The 17,951-nt window shown below is 35.1% G+C and overlaps 2 protein-coding genes and 1 pseudogene across 2 annotated transcripts in view; 1 reads left to right on the forward strand and 2 right to left on the reverse strand.

Moving 5' to 3' along the window:
- The window catches only part of LOC133174364 (uncharacterized), a 103,492-nt gene that overhangs the window by 75,891 nt on the left and 9,650 nt on the right, over positions 1-17,951 (reverse strand). The window lies entirely within an intron of this gene.
- On the forward strand, positions 1,087-2,374 carry LOC133174098 (uncharacterized; annotated as a pseudogene).
- On the reverse strand, positions 6,161-6,688 carry LOC133174101 (uncharacterized). The gene has a single exon (XM_061309140.1). It carries the CDS (start codon positions 6,686-6,688, stop codon positions 6,161-6,163), a length of 528 nt encoding a protein of 175 aa, XP_061165124.1.

Here is a 17,951-nt window from a genome sequence, read left to right on the forward strand (position 1 = left end):
ACATCCTCTAAGAGCTAACAGAATATGAGCAAATTTCCAGAAACAAAAATGGCTTATTTTATATAGATTTGCCAAAATGATAACTTAAGAATGTTTATATATAGTATTTTCTTCCTCAGGAGATGGGTTTTTAACAGCAAATATGTAATTTAAAATTTCCAACTTAATTTTGTTAGAATTTCCCCCATTCTGTCAGGAGCAAATAAAAATTCTCATATATAATATGGTCTCCTGCTCTTCTCCGATCGATGTGTAAGTCAAAAATAAAACATTCTTTTATAAATGTTTTAAGAATTTTTTTTTTTAAATTGAAAAAGATAATTTTGATGACTTTATTTCTGTTTCAGTAAGAAATGTATGCAACACTTCTCCGAGTCAGTGTTTATGGGACTCTGTAAAATATTGGGGACCTCAGAACAAGTGACCATGAGGAGAGATGTGGTGGACATGCATGAGTTAATTGACAATCAAGGAAATAAAAAGAATTTCAACAGGATGGTAAGCGGAAGCTACAGAGAAGGATTCAGGCTAAAGGAATCTGATATAGACATCATGTACTGGTCAAACGATTACCGTGTGATCTGGGACTTGTCTCAGTCTCAGTTTTACAAAAACCAAGAAGTAACATTGATTGTTTCAGATTGTTCCGATAATCCACCTGGATTCACTTTGCTGTGGCTACCAATCTTGATAAATCTTGATAAAGGGTTAAATACAATTTTTATGTCATCATGTGTGATGATGAACAATAGATATTATATATCTAGTTTTAAATACAAACAGATCTTGCCTTCATCTTTCACAATGACTACTGAAGCAATAAATGCCATACATGGTCCACGTATAAGTACATCAGCATCTGGTGGTCTCGAAATAGATGAGGCTCACTGTTTTCGTTCAGATTTTTGGCCTCCCTCCGCCTCTTCGTGGATTGTCAGATGTCAATCATGGCCCAGATTTCAGGATGTTTATGAAATAGTCAAAAAAGGATGTCACTTTGTTGCAATAGGACACAGATTAGGAAATCATGAAAATCATGAATGGAGAATTTCTTTTTCTCTGGCAGAACAAAAACTTGTGTACTCAATGAATCATTGTCAATTTCTTACTTATGGTTTACTGAAATTGTTCTTAAAAGAAGTAATTAACAATGGTGTAAGTAGTGAAGATAAATTGCTGTGTTCCTATCACATGAAAACGGCCGTTTTCTGGGTGCTTCAGCAAAACGTAACACAACACTGGTGTGCACAAAATCTCATGGAGTGTTTCTGGATTTGCTTTAAGCTCATCCTTAAATGGGTGTATGAGGGAGTTTGTCCTAACTTTTTCATTCCAGAAAACAACATGTTTCTGACTAAAATCAATGGTGATTCACAAGTGATCTTATTCCTTAGACTGTATACATTATATGAGAATGGTTGTGTATCATGCCTGTTACATTGTTCATCCATCAGGGAACGTGTTCTAAATGTACTTTATAATCCTGGACTTTCAATCTGTACAGATGAACACAAATTGTTCTCTGAGTCAAGGTTTGATCAATTATTGTTCAGAGAGATAAATCTTATTCTTCTGCGTGAAAAAAACATCAAACCTTCACACCGTAGAAAAGCTAATAGGGCTTCGCTGGACACAGTATCATGTTGTTACACTACAGACACAGACGTGTACATTCCTTCAGATCATTTCTTTTATATTACTCAAAATTTACCCAGACACGGGTGCCAACAAACGGAAGTACATTACTGACAAGATTTCCTGTAATATGCTGAAATTAGCGGCCAGGTTTGGTTGTATCTCTGATATCTTGTATATAGCTATGTATTATTACAACACATTCAGATACAAAGAGGCTTTGTCTATTTTAGAAGTAACGAAGGTCAAGTTATCACAACCACACGTGATGTATTTATTACATATAAGAAATAACGAAAACTATACTGAGGCTTTGGGAGGAAAGTCCTGGTCTATAAAGATGAGGGAGGCTCTAGCAAAGCCAGTAAAGCTTTTCAACGATATCTGTTATATCAATGAATTACTGATAGAACAGACTGAAAAAAGCAGATGGGTTAAATTGCAAATCCCACCGTTTATTCTGTTACACCTGCTAGAGATCTTGTGCTACAGACATGTCGACGCATTGAGAGTCCAAACAGCTTTAAATGACCTACGAAACAGAGTTCACAATAATTGGTTGGATAACGTATTCTTCGAAGACATTTCATGGCAGATCCTGGGAATATGTGAATACATAACTGGGGACTTCAAGGCTGCCTTTCACTCTTACCAAAAATCACTAAGACAAAGACAGCTAAATCATTTAAAAACTGCAACAATAATAAGAATTATATTATTAATCTATAAATTCTTCTAATTAGTAAAACACACATAACAGAGATAACACGTACTGATCTATCAACAGGTCACGTGGGATAGCCAGCTGCTCTTTACTCAAACAATCAATAACTGACACAACCAGGAAAAGACATACGTACTGAAACACAGATCAGAATTAAGTAGTATGAGTAAAAAAAATATGCTAGTTATATCGCTATCATAGTAAAACATCACTCGCAAAATTATTGTCTGGAAATATAACGGTAAACTTTAGATTATGCTGAAACATAAAAAAAAACTTTTCTTGATGTTGAAAAATGAAAGGAGTTTTTGGACCTTTTTTATATTAATTTTTTGACGTCACAATTTAAATCAGAATCTTTGAAATTCTTTCCAATGTAAATCTTATACGGTACCAATTTTGATGCACCAGATGCACATTTCGACAAATTATGTCTCTTCAATGATGCTCATGCCGAAACGTTGGAAATCCGAAATATTTAAATTAAAAAAAAGGAGTACTAAAGACTGGAGCCAAATACGTCGATGGATCAGAGCTATGCATGAGGGAGATAATCCTTAAATTTGAAATAAATTTCTAAATTTTACCACAGCAATTAAATATGTTTTCGTATTTTCAAGCTAGTTCCGGAGAGACTAAATAAAAGAAATAAAAGAATAAAAAGAAACTTAGATGTTTATCAAATTTTAGAATGGAAACATACACAACATTTATTTACCCTTTAGATCTGAAAGTATTGGCTCAAAAATATCAAGTGACGTCACTTGTATTTCGTTGAATTCTAGTGCATGGTGTTTCCAAGAGTCAGTTTTGTTTACATAATGTATATTTCAAATAGTTAAGAAAGTAAATATAATAGAAAATTACTGTTTGGTGTATATATATATATATATATATATATATATATATATATATATATATATATATATATATATATATATATATATATATTTGACCCAACTTTAAAGTCGGTAATTCCAACTTTGATCTTGGCTTTTCCAACTTTAAAGTTGGTAATTCCAATTTTAATCTTGGCTTTTCCAACTTTAAAGTTGGCTTTTACAACTTTTATTTTCTGTATTTTTTTTTTATTTAATATAATTATCAACTTTATTAATGTTAATTTAATACACTAAACAATTGCAATTAAAGCCTGTTAATTATTCTTGACCTTCACCTTCCATATGACCATACATATAACTTTCACCTTTAAATGCTTTATATTTCTCTTGGTCCATCTTATATAATTTTATAGAGGATATAGTAACTTCATACAACGCTGTAAATGAAAGCATTTCGACCATACCTATATATATTTAAGAAGATTCGATACGCCAGAGCATGCTCTACGTATGAACAATTTCTAAAACGAGGTAAGTTATTGACAAACAAGTTGATGAAACAAGAATATCAACAGTCTCGTTTAAAGTCATCATTTCGTAAGTTCTATGGTCGATACAATGACCTTGTCAGCAAATACAATCTATCATTAAGTCAAATGCTGACCGACTTTTTTCATACTATTTGTTAGGCCATTATTTACACACTGAATTGTCGAGGGATTTCCGTTATTTCCCGATCATGACAAGGAGCATACGGCGGGTGTGACCGGTCGGCAGAGGATGCTCACTCCTCCATGGCACCTGATCCCACCTCTGAAGTTGTAGAGGTCCGTGTTTGCTCTAGCTGCTCTTATTTTGTAATGTTTAATGGACTTTTGAGCTCGAATACTGTTCGTTATCTCCATATATTTCATAAATCAATTTGTTGAGAATGAGTTTTAACAAATGAGACCGTATTAGGTTTTCGCTTTATAGGATGAATCACCACTATTTTTCATGCTACAAAGACAACTGTACAAAATGTATCAATTCTGTATATGAAAACACAATGAAAATTATTCCTTTTTTCATTACAGTTGTATAAATATATTGTTTATTTTCACTGTTATTATAAAAAGCAACTCTCGTACAACTAACTAAAAAGTATACGAATAAAACACATAAAGCCCGAGGAAGTTGGAAAAGCCAAGATTAAAGCCAACTGTAAAGTTGGAATTTCCAACTTAAAAAAAAAATATTACGTTGCATTAATACGCTTCCGTAAAGGAGGGTTATTTGTTCGAAGTAAATAAAGTGAAGGACCCCCCCCCTCTCTCTCTGCATACAATAGACATCTTTGCATGTGTGTGGAGGGTATTGGAGGGGCGAGGGTTGAATAATAATAATAAATTATAGTTTCTTCTAATCTATATGAGAAGCACTTAATTCAAAGATAATGGAATAAAAATCGACACAGATAAATGAACAAGTATCTGGTATCTATGATTCGAGGACTTGAAAAGATGCTCAAAATGTGCCTCTGATATACACGTTTTTCTTTGTCTGTGTGTTTTTACGCTTCAATTTTTGACTAACTGGTACATTTTAAGTTGACCTTCATGAGGCGCAGACAATTGGTCAAACTTGCGCCACGTCAACCCGTCAAAGAATAACACATGCTTCAGACCGGATCCTTTAACCCTAGATAGAACGTTCTATCGTTAAAATGATATTGTCCTACGGACCCGGTTTAACGATAGAATTCGTTCCGTGTATTGGCAATGTTGCAAAATAAACACGGGCGATAACTCGAACTCTGTGCATTTTCTATGAACAATCAAGAGAGTTCCGAATGTCAACATGGCGTTAAATTTGAAGCGAGGAAAAAACGTTGACAAAAACGAGTTGAATTTTCGTATTTATATGGATTATTTTTTAGGTTAAAAGGCATATACAATCCCAAAAAGGTTTGTTATGATTAATTTGGTAGTTATTTTCAGTTGTAGCGCAGGCCGAGGTGCGGGGGAATCAGCTTAAACAGCTGAGTTGATAAACATTTACTGTCCGAGCGGTTTTTACTTAAATTCTCACCCCTCCTCAGAATAATGCTTAATAACTATGAAGTCCGCATAAAAGTTCACTAATATTTTTTTTACATATCTACACACAATATTTACACATATAGTCCACACTTCACATTAGAAATAATAGTAAAATAATCCAGATGAAATCTATAAAAACCTAAACTCCCGCTAAATCCATTCTGTCTGATATTACAACAATTCACTATACAACTGCAACTGCAACTCCTCTAACTGTTCAAATTCGCTCCCTTATATACTATACTGAACCTCCACAATGTGGGGACTGAAAAATCTACCTCCTCTAAGTGGGGAGGCAATACATAACATTAAACAATGACCACCTGTGATTAACTAATTATCATTATAATTAAAAAGCAATAAATCGTCCTAGCTTACAAATAGATAAGACTAAACAGCTAAATAGAAAATTAATAACAGGTAGCTATAATCATGATAACAATCCGGAATCTGAAAATCAACTATTATAAAATTGCTACAACTCTCCCCCACTTAATTTTTGACTCCGTTCAAAATAAAGGAAAAAAACTGACTAAAAACTAAGCTAAGCGAAACATTGAAAAAAAAATTGAAACAGAAAAACATACATGTCAGATAACAAATAAAATCAGCAATACACGTACTTTAACTTGACATAATAAATCAAATAAAAGTAATAAAAGATTTTCACATACATGTACAATAATAAACAATAAAACAAAAAAACATTAATGAAATAAATCCTATTGTACATTGTGACATCTGTGAATAATATAAACCAAACGATGAAATTATATAAATCAAGACATAAATGACAAAAAAAAATATCCTTTTACACATTCACAGTTAGCATAAGTTCGCAATACATGTATTTACATTTAAGTCAGTTACAATAGATTTCATTCATTTAATTCCACAATTCTCACTTTACGATTGCGAAAGTGTTCTGGCACTTCATTTAAAATGTCAGTTGCAAATTTCACCAGATCCACTTCATCTGGATTTACAGTTTCTGAATGGGAGATTTCGGTATCCCGAACAATTTCTGAATTACCGTCACTGTGATAGATGGTTTTCTTTGTCATTTTTAGAATGATGGTTTCTGTCACTGTTGTTGAGGAACGGTCAATTGGCATCGAATCCGCAATGCTAACACTGTTTTCAGAGTTACTAGGTTCATTGAGGTTTGAGTGCACCTCCTCACTGCCATCTAAAATGTCCTCTAAAAACGCATTCACTTCGGCGTTGTTGGATGAGTTTAAAAGCTCATTTTCTAAGTCGGACCCAATGGACGGCCAATCTTCGTATTCGCTAATTGGATCATATTCCGTTGACGGACGGGGTGGGGAGTTCTCAGGAGTTATGTCTTCATATATGGAGCTGACGAAAACTGCCTTCTTAGCCTCATTTAGTTCCTCCTGCGACATCTTCTTTTTCTTAATTTGTTTCACTTCAATTCTCGCATTTTTGTCGGAAAGTTTGTGAGAATTTTGTAAATGTCTTTTTAGGCTGAAAGTTCTCGAAAATGGTCTCTGGCAATAAGTACAGTTTACAATAAATTGGTCCAAATGGTTTTCTCTAGTGTGTCGTTGTAAATTATCCTTCCTTATAATATTTCTTCCACAAAATTCGCATAACATTACTCTCAAAAAATTTTCTAGAATGGTTACAATAAGTAGCGCTTCGGTAATTTAACTTCACGGCCCCTTCGTGTCAAGGTGGTGCTAAGCTGCGACTCCTGTTCCACGTTTCCTCTAGTCTTTTGAAGTTCCGTCGTTTCCATATGGGGTGTCGAGACAGTTAGGTCGTTCTGGTTGGGGAGCGGCAAACTAGAAACGTAAGGGTCTTCTGGATCAGCATCATAATTAACACCTGATAAAGTTTTACTGCCGTGGTATCGTTTAAGGTTATCTGAGTGAATAATAACGGGTTTTGAATTTTCCGAATGTTTAATCTGGTATAATACATCTGATAGTCTTTTTGTGATAATCCATGGTCCAGTCCATTTTCTAGCCAATTTTTGTTTTGTTCCTTCCACAAATTTTGGTTGACTACGGCGCACTAAATCTCCAACTTCGTATGTTACTTCTCGTAAAGAGCTAGAGCCACGAACCATCAAAATGTGCCTTAAATTTTAGACAAAATTTAAGTTTGAAACCACTAAGCCTGTCATATGTTATATTGTAGTGCACAATGTCATGCTACTCTACATACAATTTTTGGCCACACAGACCACCGTCTTTAGCACATGCGCAGCATCAAATATACAAATGAAGTTAAAAACTGCTAAAAAACGTCGATTTTACGGTAGTTATTTCAAAATTTGAATGTGGCCACACTCAAGTACCGATTCCAAACTTTGCAGAGAGAAAAATATTACATATATGCATTTTTAAGCAAAATATCTTAGAGGTACTCGAGTGTGGCCAATATGAATTTTACATTTTATGAACGATGAGCTATCAGAAAATGAAGCAAGGTCCTCCATTTTAACAGTAGTTATGAGTTCATTATATACGTAAATAGCTTAAATTAGTTATTAGTATATGAGATTTATTCTTGATAACTACATAATCCCTAATTTGTCAATTATTTTGTTTTAGAATATCTTAAACTCACATTTAACATGTGTTGTTTCATATAAAATTTAAAATTACGTTCTTTTCATTCATGCTTACGTACATCAATGATGACGTCATAATTTGACGTTTTTGACGTCGACTGCATCTCATAGATAATTTGAAGAAGTTTGTCAAAATAATTTCAAAATAGATAATTGAAAAGTGTCGAAATCCAGTTTCCGATTTTTTGCCAGTACTACATGTTGAACGTAAAATTTATTTTCAGATTTACTATATTATAAAAATACAAATGCCTAATTCAAAGGTTATTATCTAAAATACATACAATACGCAAAAATTATGCGCGTTTTAGATATACATGAAGCGGAAATAGTTTGACTTGTTCACACACTGATATTTTATATGAAGAAATTATACGGTTAATTGTGTTCTCGATCCAATTATCAATAATTTTATTTAGCTAACAGCTTACATATCATATACCCGTTTAAAAAATAAAACGACTTAGAATTTTTTGACGAAAACAAAAAGGGAAAAAAGAAAAAAAATTTCCAATGCGCGGAAAAGGGGGGGGGGATGTTTTGACAATAAAAAAAAATTCCCTGAAAGGGGGTGCGTAAGCATGTAAGACATTTGTCTTGAACAAGCCGCTAAATAGACTCTTCTTACCAATTTACAGGGGTCCCTGTTTCTTGTGTGCATGTGTGGAGGAGTGTTTTCAAGGACATCTATCGGTCATTTTATTATATAGATCTAATAACTCTGAAATTGAATAACTCCGGAACACCCCCCCCCCTCTCTCCTATAGATCCGCGCATACGTATATGCATCATTTTGTATCTATAGAAAGTGTCCGACCCAATGTCAAATGTGTCCGAAATTCTATTACTTCTGAATGCATTTCAAAATTTCGTTTCTGTCTCTCAGAGTTATTTTTCATCGTTTCCCTCGCCAATTGATGAATTTCTATCAGTTTGTCTTCTGAGTTGCGCACATATTCTGCGTCATTAACTTCGATATCACTGTTTGTTAGATCTTTTTCAGTCATGAGATTCAGTGGTAATTTTGCTTCTCTTCCAAATACCATCCTATATGGTGACATACCCGTAGTTTCGTGTGGCGTAGTATTATATGCAAGAACAATACCATCGATGTAAGTATCCTAGTCTGTTTGGTTTGAGCATATGTATTTGGACAATATTTCTTTAATTGTTCGGTTCGACCATTCCGTCTGATCGTGGATGATATGGGGTTGTCCGGGTTTTGCTAATCTGAAATATCCGGCACAAGCCTTGGAATATGTGACTCTCAAATTGTCTCCCTTGATCTGAATGAATTTCACCTGGACATCCATATCGTTTTATCCAGCCTTTAAAAATCACTTCAGCAACTGTCTCTGCTTCTAAGTTTACCAAAGGAAAAATCTCCATGAATTTGGTAAAGTAGTCAGCAACAACTAACAAGTAAGAATATCCTTTGTCCGATTTTGGAAAAGGTCCAGTAATATCAATTGCTATTCTTTCAAACGGTTCACCACTGAAATATTGCTTCATGCAGGATCTTTTCTTTCTTGGTGGATTTTTCCGCTCCTCACAAATATCACAGGATAAGACATAATCATGCACACTTTGTCGCATTCTTGGCCAGTAATAAAGCGAACTTCGCACTTTCGCAAGCGTTCTCTTTTCTCCCATATATCCGGCACTAATGGAATCATGCAGCTGCCATAGCACAACACTTCGTAATTTCCGAGGAACACATATTTTGTAATCCTCATTTCCAGGATTTATCCAACGAATGCACAGTATTCCATGATCCATGTATAACAAATCCCATCTGGAAAACCAAAATTTACACTCAGAATTTTCACGCGATATCACTGATAATGGAGGTTTCTCGCCTTTTTCCTGCCACTGGATAATAATGCGCATTCCGCTATCTTCGAGTTGATGCTTTTGAATGTTCTGAATATCCAATGGTTCTGTTGGCTCTTTTCTAGCTTTTGCTCTGGTAGGCCTGTTAGCTCTATGCCTTTTATCTCCTAGTATTTGTGCACAGTCACTGACATTAATACTAAAAAGTCTGTCTAGAGCAAACACGTCTTCTTCTTTGATTGTGTTAAAAGTTCCCCGTAATTCACTAACATGAGAGAATTTGTCACTGTCACTATTTGTAGATTCACGTTTGCACTGTTTACAAGTCGAATCACATGGAATTCTAGACATCGCATCCGCATTTCCATGCTGCTTCCCAGAACGGTGTTCAATTCGGAATATATATGGTCCTAATTGTTGAAGCCACCTAGCCATCTGGCCTTCTGGTTCTTTCATCTTATGAAGCCACACTAGTGACCCGTGATCAGTCCGTAACAAGAATTCTCGTCCCAGTAAATAATGTTTGAATTGTTTGATGAAATACACTACTGCGAGCATTTCTTTTCTTGTAACACAGTAGTTTTTCTCTGAGTTAGACAGTACACGACTTCCATAGCAAATAACAACTTCTCTACCATCTTGTATTTGTGACAGGACTGCTCCAATAGCATCATTACTGGCATCTGTATCCAGTATGAATTCACTTCCTTTTACATCCGGGTAACCAAGAATTGGTGCTGACACAAGTTTCTCCTTTAGCAATTCAAAAGCTTCTGTACATTCAGAAGTCCAGTTCCATGTACTATTTTAACCAGTGGGAGTATGTAAACACTTTGCTATTTTAGCAAATCCGTTGATAAATCTACAATAATATGCTGCCAGTCCAAGAAAGCTTCTAAGTTCAGAGACATTCTTTGGTACTTTCCATTCTTTCACTAATGTAATCTTGGACAAATCAGTTTTTATTCCTTCTTGAGATACGACATGTCCGAGAAAATTCACTTCCTTCTGGAAAAAGTTGCACTTTTTAGCCTTCAATTTTAAATTTGCCTTTTGTAATCGATCAAGTACTAAGTTCAAGTCTCTAGATGTGTATCAAAGTCACGGCTATGAACTATGATATCGTCCAGGTATAACACTGATATTCGCCACTGTAATCCGCTCAAAACTTTTTCAATAACACGCTGAAAAGTAGCTGGTGCATTGCACAGTCCGAATGGCATTACTGTGTATTGATATAATCCTCCACGAGGGGTAGCAAATGCTGTTTTCTCTTTATCACCCTTGTGCATGGGAATTTGGTGGTAAGCCATGTTTAAGTCTAACGACGAAAACCACGCAGATCCTGCTAAGGAATCAAGATCATCTGCTACTCTGGGAATTGGATAAGCATCCTTGATGGTGTTTGCGTTCATCTTCCGGTAGTCTACACATAGTCTCCAGCTCTTATCTTTCTTCTGCACTAAGACAAGGGGAGATGACCAAGGACTATTAGACTTCTCAATTAGCCCTTGTTCTTCCAGTTTCTGTATCTCATTATCCATAACCTCACGTTTAAAGATTGGGACTCTTCGTACAGCTTCTTTAAAAGGTATTTCTTCTTTCAGTTTTATAAAATGTTCTCCAACACGTGCCCTCTCAGCTGGTTTACTCGGGTCAGCAAAAACTTCTACACGACTCAGGAGAAAATCTTTGAATTTCTTTGTTTTTTCATCATTCAAATGTTCACATCCCTCAGTGAACACCGGCTCAAGGAAATCTGGCAATTTCCTATGTGACGTCTCATCCACACTACAAACATCTGTAACTTCGACAGAAGATGAAACACACTCAACTGGTTCAACGAATGCTACGGCCGTATTCTCTTTTACACGTACTTCCTGCTCAAATGGATTAAATACTCGTAAATAGATGCAACTCTGTTCAGCATCCAAACTCACAAGCACACGAGCAACCGCTAATCCATGGCTAAGTACAAAATCCGCAAGGGCACTAAAATTCCTTCACCTCCTCCTGGTCCTGAGTAAACTCTAGCTTTAATAATTGCTTCATGATGTGGTGGAATTACACAGTCCTCTATGGAAAACACATGAGATCCCTGTAAACTACTATCTGATACACATTTTAGGATACACAAATTACGATCAAAGTTCCACTGGCATTTAAATCTTGTAATGAAATCCAGTCCAAGTAAATTTGTTTTAACACCTCCAACAAATACACGAAATATCACACTAAACCCAGCAAATGATATCAACATTTTAGCTGTTACTATTATGTGCAAGTTGTTTCCATCGGCAGCTTGAAATTTCTTCTTTGCGAACTCAAGTACTGGTCGTTGTTCTGGAAGGATGCTGTAATAGGCATCTTCTGTTATGAACGTATTAATGGCTCCTGTGTCTAATTTCCATTCTAATGGTGCTCCTTCTATGAACCCTTTTAACTTCATTCCAGATTCTCCAGGAATGTGTATAAAATTTCGGCTTTCACTCACATTAGAATGATAACCCAGGTCCTCTATAATATCTGTTTGTGTTGCCATAGTTACCGACTGTGAAATGTCACCATTAATTTCCTTAACATCACGATATTGTAGATTTACAGTACAAAGCCGCTTCCTTAACTTAGCCGACGCATGGCCTACTGCCTCGGCTGACTTGCGTTTAAAGGCTCCCTTACTTCACGTTTATTTTGGTTAAGTGTCTTTTTCGGACAGTCCTTTAGTAAATGTCCTGTAGAATTGCACCTGTAGCATCGTTTCACTGATTTAAAACTACCTTGCTCTGTATGATTATTCTTGTTGACATTTCTTGCATAAGAATGACGAATATCATAAACAGGTCTTTCTATTCTTCTTTCTTTCATCTTTACATTTTCCGTCATGCGTATACATTCCTCCTGCATAGCCGCGGTAACAGCATCTTGAAGACTTGCAGGTCTGGTGCGCTTTACAGCTAGACGGAAGTCCTCATTGTCAGAGCAGTTATCCACGAATGTTTTGAGACTAGCCTCCTCAACATATTCTCTGTTATTTGGATGGGCTCTCCTAAACAAATCAGCAATTGCCTGGCCAAAATCACGAAACGATTCTGTTTTCATTTTTCGGCGCATCTTAGCTTCGGCGATGTAGCTTTCCTTCATGACTCTATGACCAAATCTGTGATCCATATTTTCCACCAGTGATTCATAACTCTGTAGTACGCAGTCCGGTAAACCATAGGCAAATGTTTCGGCTTGACCACGGAAAGTTGTAATTAGAACTCGTCGCTTCATATCCGTTGACCATCTATTCAGAGTAGATATATTCTCAAAGTAGCGAATAAATTCACTCCATACATCAGTGCTATCACCTTTGAAAATTCGTTTAATTTGAACGTTGAACGATTTGACGCTTTGGTCACTTGTCGGTACCAGACGATCAGTTTCTGGGGCGAAGCTCCTTGGAGAACTATTAGGTTGTATTCTCCTGTTTCCTGCTATATACTTTACATCGCGATAATCTCTCCACATTTTCCATACAGCACTCACTAAGATCACCAGCAGGACTAAGAACAATGATATCCCCAGAAATAAGACAATACAAGAGATGTCCTGGAAAATAGTGGTAAACACTGACCAGCACCATCACACACAGTAAAATCACGGTAGTCCAAAATCTCAGAACAGAACTCCATCTAGAATTCTTATATTCCACACTTTGGGAATGCATATTGTTATCATACACTGCTGTAGATTCATTGTACTCCGTCGGTATTTGAATAGGTGATGGTGATTCCCTATCAAATTCCGGTAACAGTTTACGTCTTGCTATTGATCCTGGCGTTTTTGGGGATGTTCCTACTTGTAATTCAGGTGTGCTGGCTGAGGATATATTACCAGTTAACTCCATGTCTCTGGGTGAAAACGTCGTGTGTTCACCTCCATACATGATGTTAAGAATTAGTGCACAATGTGTCAATGCAACAAATGCAGTAAATAAATCCAGTGTAAATACTCGTTCGTGGCGGACTACATAACATTAAATCATTCAAAGTCTCTAGAATTCATCGTAGGCTTTGATTCTGCATCCACAAAATGGGCACTTGTAATATTTACTAATATGTCCATTTTTCCTGTGAATACAATGGCGATTCTCACTTTTCACAAACATTACATAGCAGTTTGGACATTCTTTTCGGAGGTTAACATTAACACTTCCAATTAACACAAAATTTCCTAACTCATCTAAATCGTATACATTGACAAAACTCATTTTTGTGAATGTACTAGCGGTATTCCCTATGACCACAACCAGGGCAAGAAAATCGGAACACTGAGATTGCACATTTTTCACATTCCAAAATAACTTTGTTTTTGGCCTTAGATTTGGAAAATATTTTATTATATCTGGTACACTTCAAATTGTAATGTTCCAAGTCCACAAAAGATTTGACATAACCAACTCCGTTTTTCTTGATTTTATAATGTTTCACAAATGAAAATTTATCCATTTTCAATGTCACTGAACTATCCAACACCAGGTAATACTTCCGCTAGCATGAACGGTTCGTAAAATCCATGAAATTCATATTGATCCCACAAATCCACATGGATCCCACCGCTGCCACCAGTTGTAGCGCCGGCCGAGGTGCGGGGGAGTCAGCTTAAACTGCTGAGTTGATAAACATTTACTGTCCGAGCGGTTTTTACTTAAATTCTCACCCCTCCTCAGAATGATGCTTAATAATGCTTAATAACTATGAAGTCCGCATAAAAGTTCACTAATATTTTTTTACATATCTACACACAATATTTACACATATAGTCCACACTTCACATTAGAAATAATAGTAAAATAATCCAGATGAAATCTATAAAATCCTAAACTCCCGCTAAATCCATTCTGTCTGATATTACAACAATTCACTATACAACTGCAACTGCAACTCCTCTAACTGTTCAAATTCGCTCCCTTATATACTATACTGAGCCTCCACAATGTGGGGAGTGAAAAATCTATCTCCTCTAAGTGGGGAGGCAATACACAACATTAAACAATGACCACCTGTGATTAACTAATTATCACTATAATTAAAAAGCACTAAATCGTCCTAGCTTACAAATAGATAAGACTAAACAGCTAAATAGAAAATTAATAACAGGTAGCTATAATCAGGATAACAATCCGGAATCTGAAAATCAACTATTATAAATTTGCTACACAGTGCAACTCCTTTTGTATTCTTCAAAATCATTTCGGAGTGGATCCACTCCGATTTGCTACATTGCAAGTATATGGGACGTATTCTAACTGTGGTGAGGGCTTGTCCCGAGACACAGTTAGATTATTCTAACTACTTTAACCCTTGAGCTTGATTTAAATACTATTTCATTTTCATAGATGCGAAAAGTGCATCTTATGATCAAGAGGATACATATGCAATATGCAATTAGACATTTTGTTCTTTGTTATAGTAGCTAGTATGTGTATGTCAATCTATCCCTATATGTGCGACATCTCTTACTCCTCTCCATAATTTTTTTTAATCCTTGAATTTGCCCAGTGTTTAATGGGAGGCTATAGACCCGAGGCTGCGGTTAAATCATATATATATATATATATATATATATATATATATATATATATATATATATATATATATATATATATATATATATATATATACTTAAAATAAAGAAGAAAAACACGAAAAACCTCAGTAAAGCTTTAGGCCTTTCATTCTATCTAGAATGAAAGGCCTAAAGCTTTACTGAGTGTTTTTCTTCTTTATTTTAAATATTTTATTCCGACCACTGAAACTTTTTATTGGATAATCTATATATGAATATATATATATATATATATATATATATATATATATATATATATATATATATATATATATATATATATATATATATATATATATAATGAACTCTTGAGGCCCAAGGGTTCAATTCTCGTTCCCAGTGCCACGTCAAAAACAAAGGCATCTAACGCGGCTAGTGACTGTTCCTTTGCTAAGTGTTCCGTGTTAAAAGTAGAAGTCATGAGTCTTTTTGGATATTACCTTAAAAAAGGAGGTCGCAAAGTTATAGCTAATAATACTTCCAAATATGTGTGTTGCTTCCTGAAATCCAAATGGATTGCCTCCTCGCAACACCCAGGTAACACAGAATATTTGGATCTTATGTCGCTCATACGGAAAAATATGAGGGTCCTTCTGAAAGGCTGAGGCAGGAATTCCCATCAGTAATTCCCTATACAGTGGAGCCTCGTTTATCCAGACGCTTTGGTTACCAGTCAATTTGTCCGGATATGTGAAGCGTCCGGATACCTGAATTGCCTTGATTTTTGTTACTGCCTTTCATACCATTTCAACAGTAAAGAATGTTGCTTTTTATCAATATGCTTTATTGTTTAAATACTTTAATATAAGTCAGAGTACTACTCAATACTTGTTTAAATGAATAAAAAAGTCATTGGAAAAAAAACGTGTTTATATGGTCACATTAATTATTTCTACCTCCCAGTGTCTAATGAATCAACTTCTCCTATTAGCCATGTCGGTACGGTACTGTCGGTAGAGTCTTATTTAATATGGATGCCCATCAATGCTAAATGTGACATAATCTGCATATGTATACGAACACTAATCGTAATCATCCAAAGCGAGATCGTATTAACAATTGTGTAATTTTGAAAGTGATTTTATAAATGTCGTCATATAATAAAATTCGTTTCGTATACTGTGCATAAAAAAACTCCGATGTCATGTCTATAAATACATAAAACCATGTTACGACTTTATTCTAACCGTTAAAGAAATATATTTGCCGACTACGAAAAAATTATCCTAGACTTATAAAATTATTTTCTTTAATTAATACGTATCAAAACCATGTTAGAGAAGCGAGAGTCTCATGCGTACCTATCGACCTACAATTAACCTTGCCGCAAGCCACTGATAACAGGTCGCAGGTGATCATCTTTAAAAACAAACAACCAGACCAGTGTTTTCACTCAGATCAAGAAATTTAAGCAGACTTGACAGACCAGTTAAAAAATTATCGTCCGGATAAATGAACCAAAATATAACTTAAAGATTCATTTTGTGGTGAAAAAAGACCGTCCGGATACGGAACGCGGAATTCCGGTTAAACGAGACAAAATAACATTAATAAAATTCGTTCCCATTAAAAATCGTCCGGAAACTGAAGCGTCCGAATATCTGGCGTCCGGATATCTGAAGGTCCACTGTATATAAAAATACATGAGTACCTATAGAAAGATAAGTAAATAACACAATTAGCAAATACATCTTCCCACTAATCGACATTTTCGGTTGGGTGAACATTTACAAAAATAACGACTACAGATCTTCAGTATAGAGCGCATTAAGTCATTCTACGATAAAAGGACCAATTCAGGGTATATAACATACATAATATGTGAAAAAAATAATTGTTTCGAATAGCCAGTTATACATAATTCACTAAGGGACATAACAGTGGACTTGAGAAAAAATTATTATCCACAAATTTGGTATCGTTAACTTTTTACAACAATATACCATTAACAATATACCAACAATACACCATTTAAATATACCATTAATTCTAAGGTAATGTTACGGAAGTTAATGCTTGAACAGGCCTTATTATTTTTTAGATAAAGCTGAGCTTGACCATGCAATTTTTAGTTTTCTGATGTTCATATAGAACGCTAAAGTGTGATTTTTGAAGTCTCGCATGAATCCGATATTAAGTTAAAATTTTGGGGGAAATATCGTTACGGAAGTTAATCGTTACGGAAGTTAATTTCCAATAATAAAAGTTGAAATTCTCGGCAATAGATAAAATTTACGTTTGATTTAAGATGTTAATCAAAAGTATGCAGTATGTCGCTCCCAAAATAATTTAAATGTTTATACCTTAAACGCAATAACATTCTTGAACTATACCGTTACGAAAGTTAAATTTTTAAGAGAGACAACTGTTTTTGTATAATTCAATTTGTTATGTCGAAAATATAATGGTCTGTAATAGCTGACTCGCAACAAAAATCGATGATATTAGGTTCCACGGTCACTTTCACTTAATTAAGGAGGAATGCCACACCAAATTTTTATTTAATAGATCTTTGAGAAATCCCGTTTAAACTACGCAGCACAGTTAAGGCTCAGTAAGGAGGCGGGGCCTAATTTATACTGGAAATGCTTACTATGACGTCACACAAAAATATAAGTTCTTCA

Source organism: Saccostrea echinata, unplaced genomic scaffold, assembly GCF_033153115.1.
Source record: "Saccostrea echinata isolate AGI-Se365-2 ecotype Australia unplaced genomic scaffold, CSIRO_AGI_Sech_v1 ptg000057l, whole genome shotgun sequence".
Taxonomy (NCBI): Eukaryota; Metazoa; Mollusca; class Bivalvia; order Ostreida; family Ostreidae; genus Saccostrea; species Saccostrea echinata.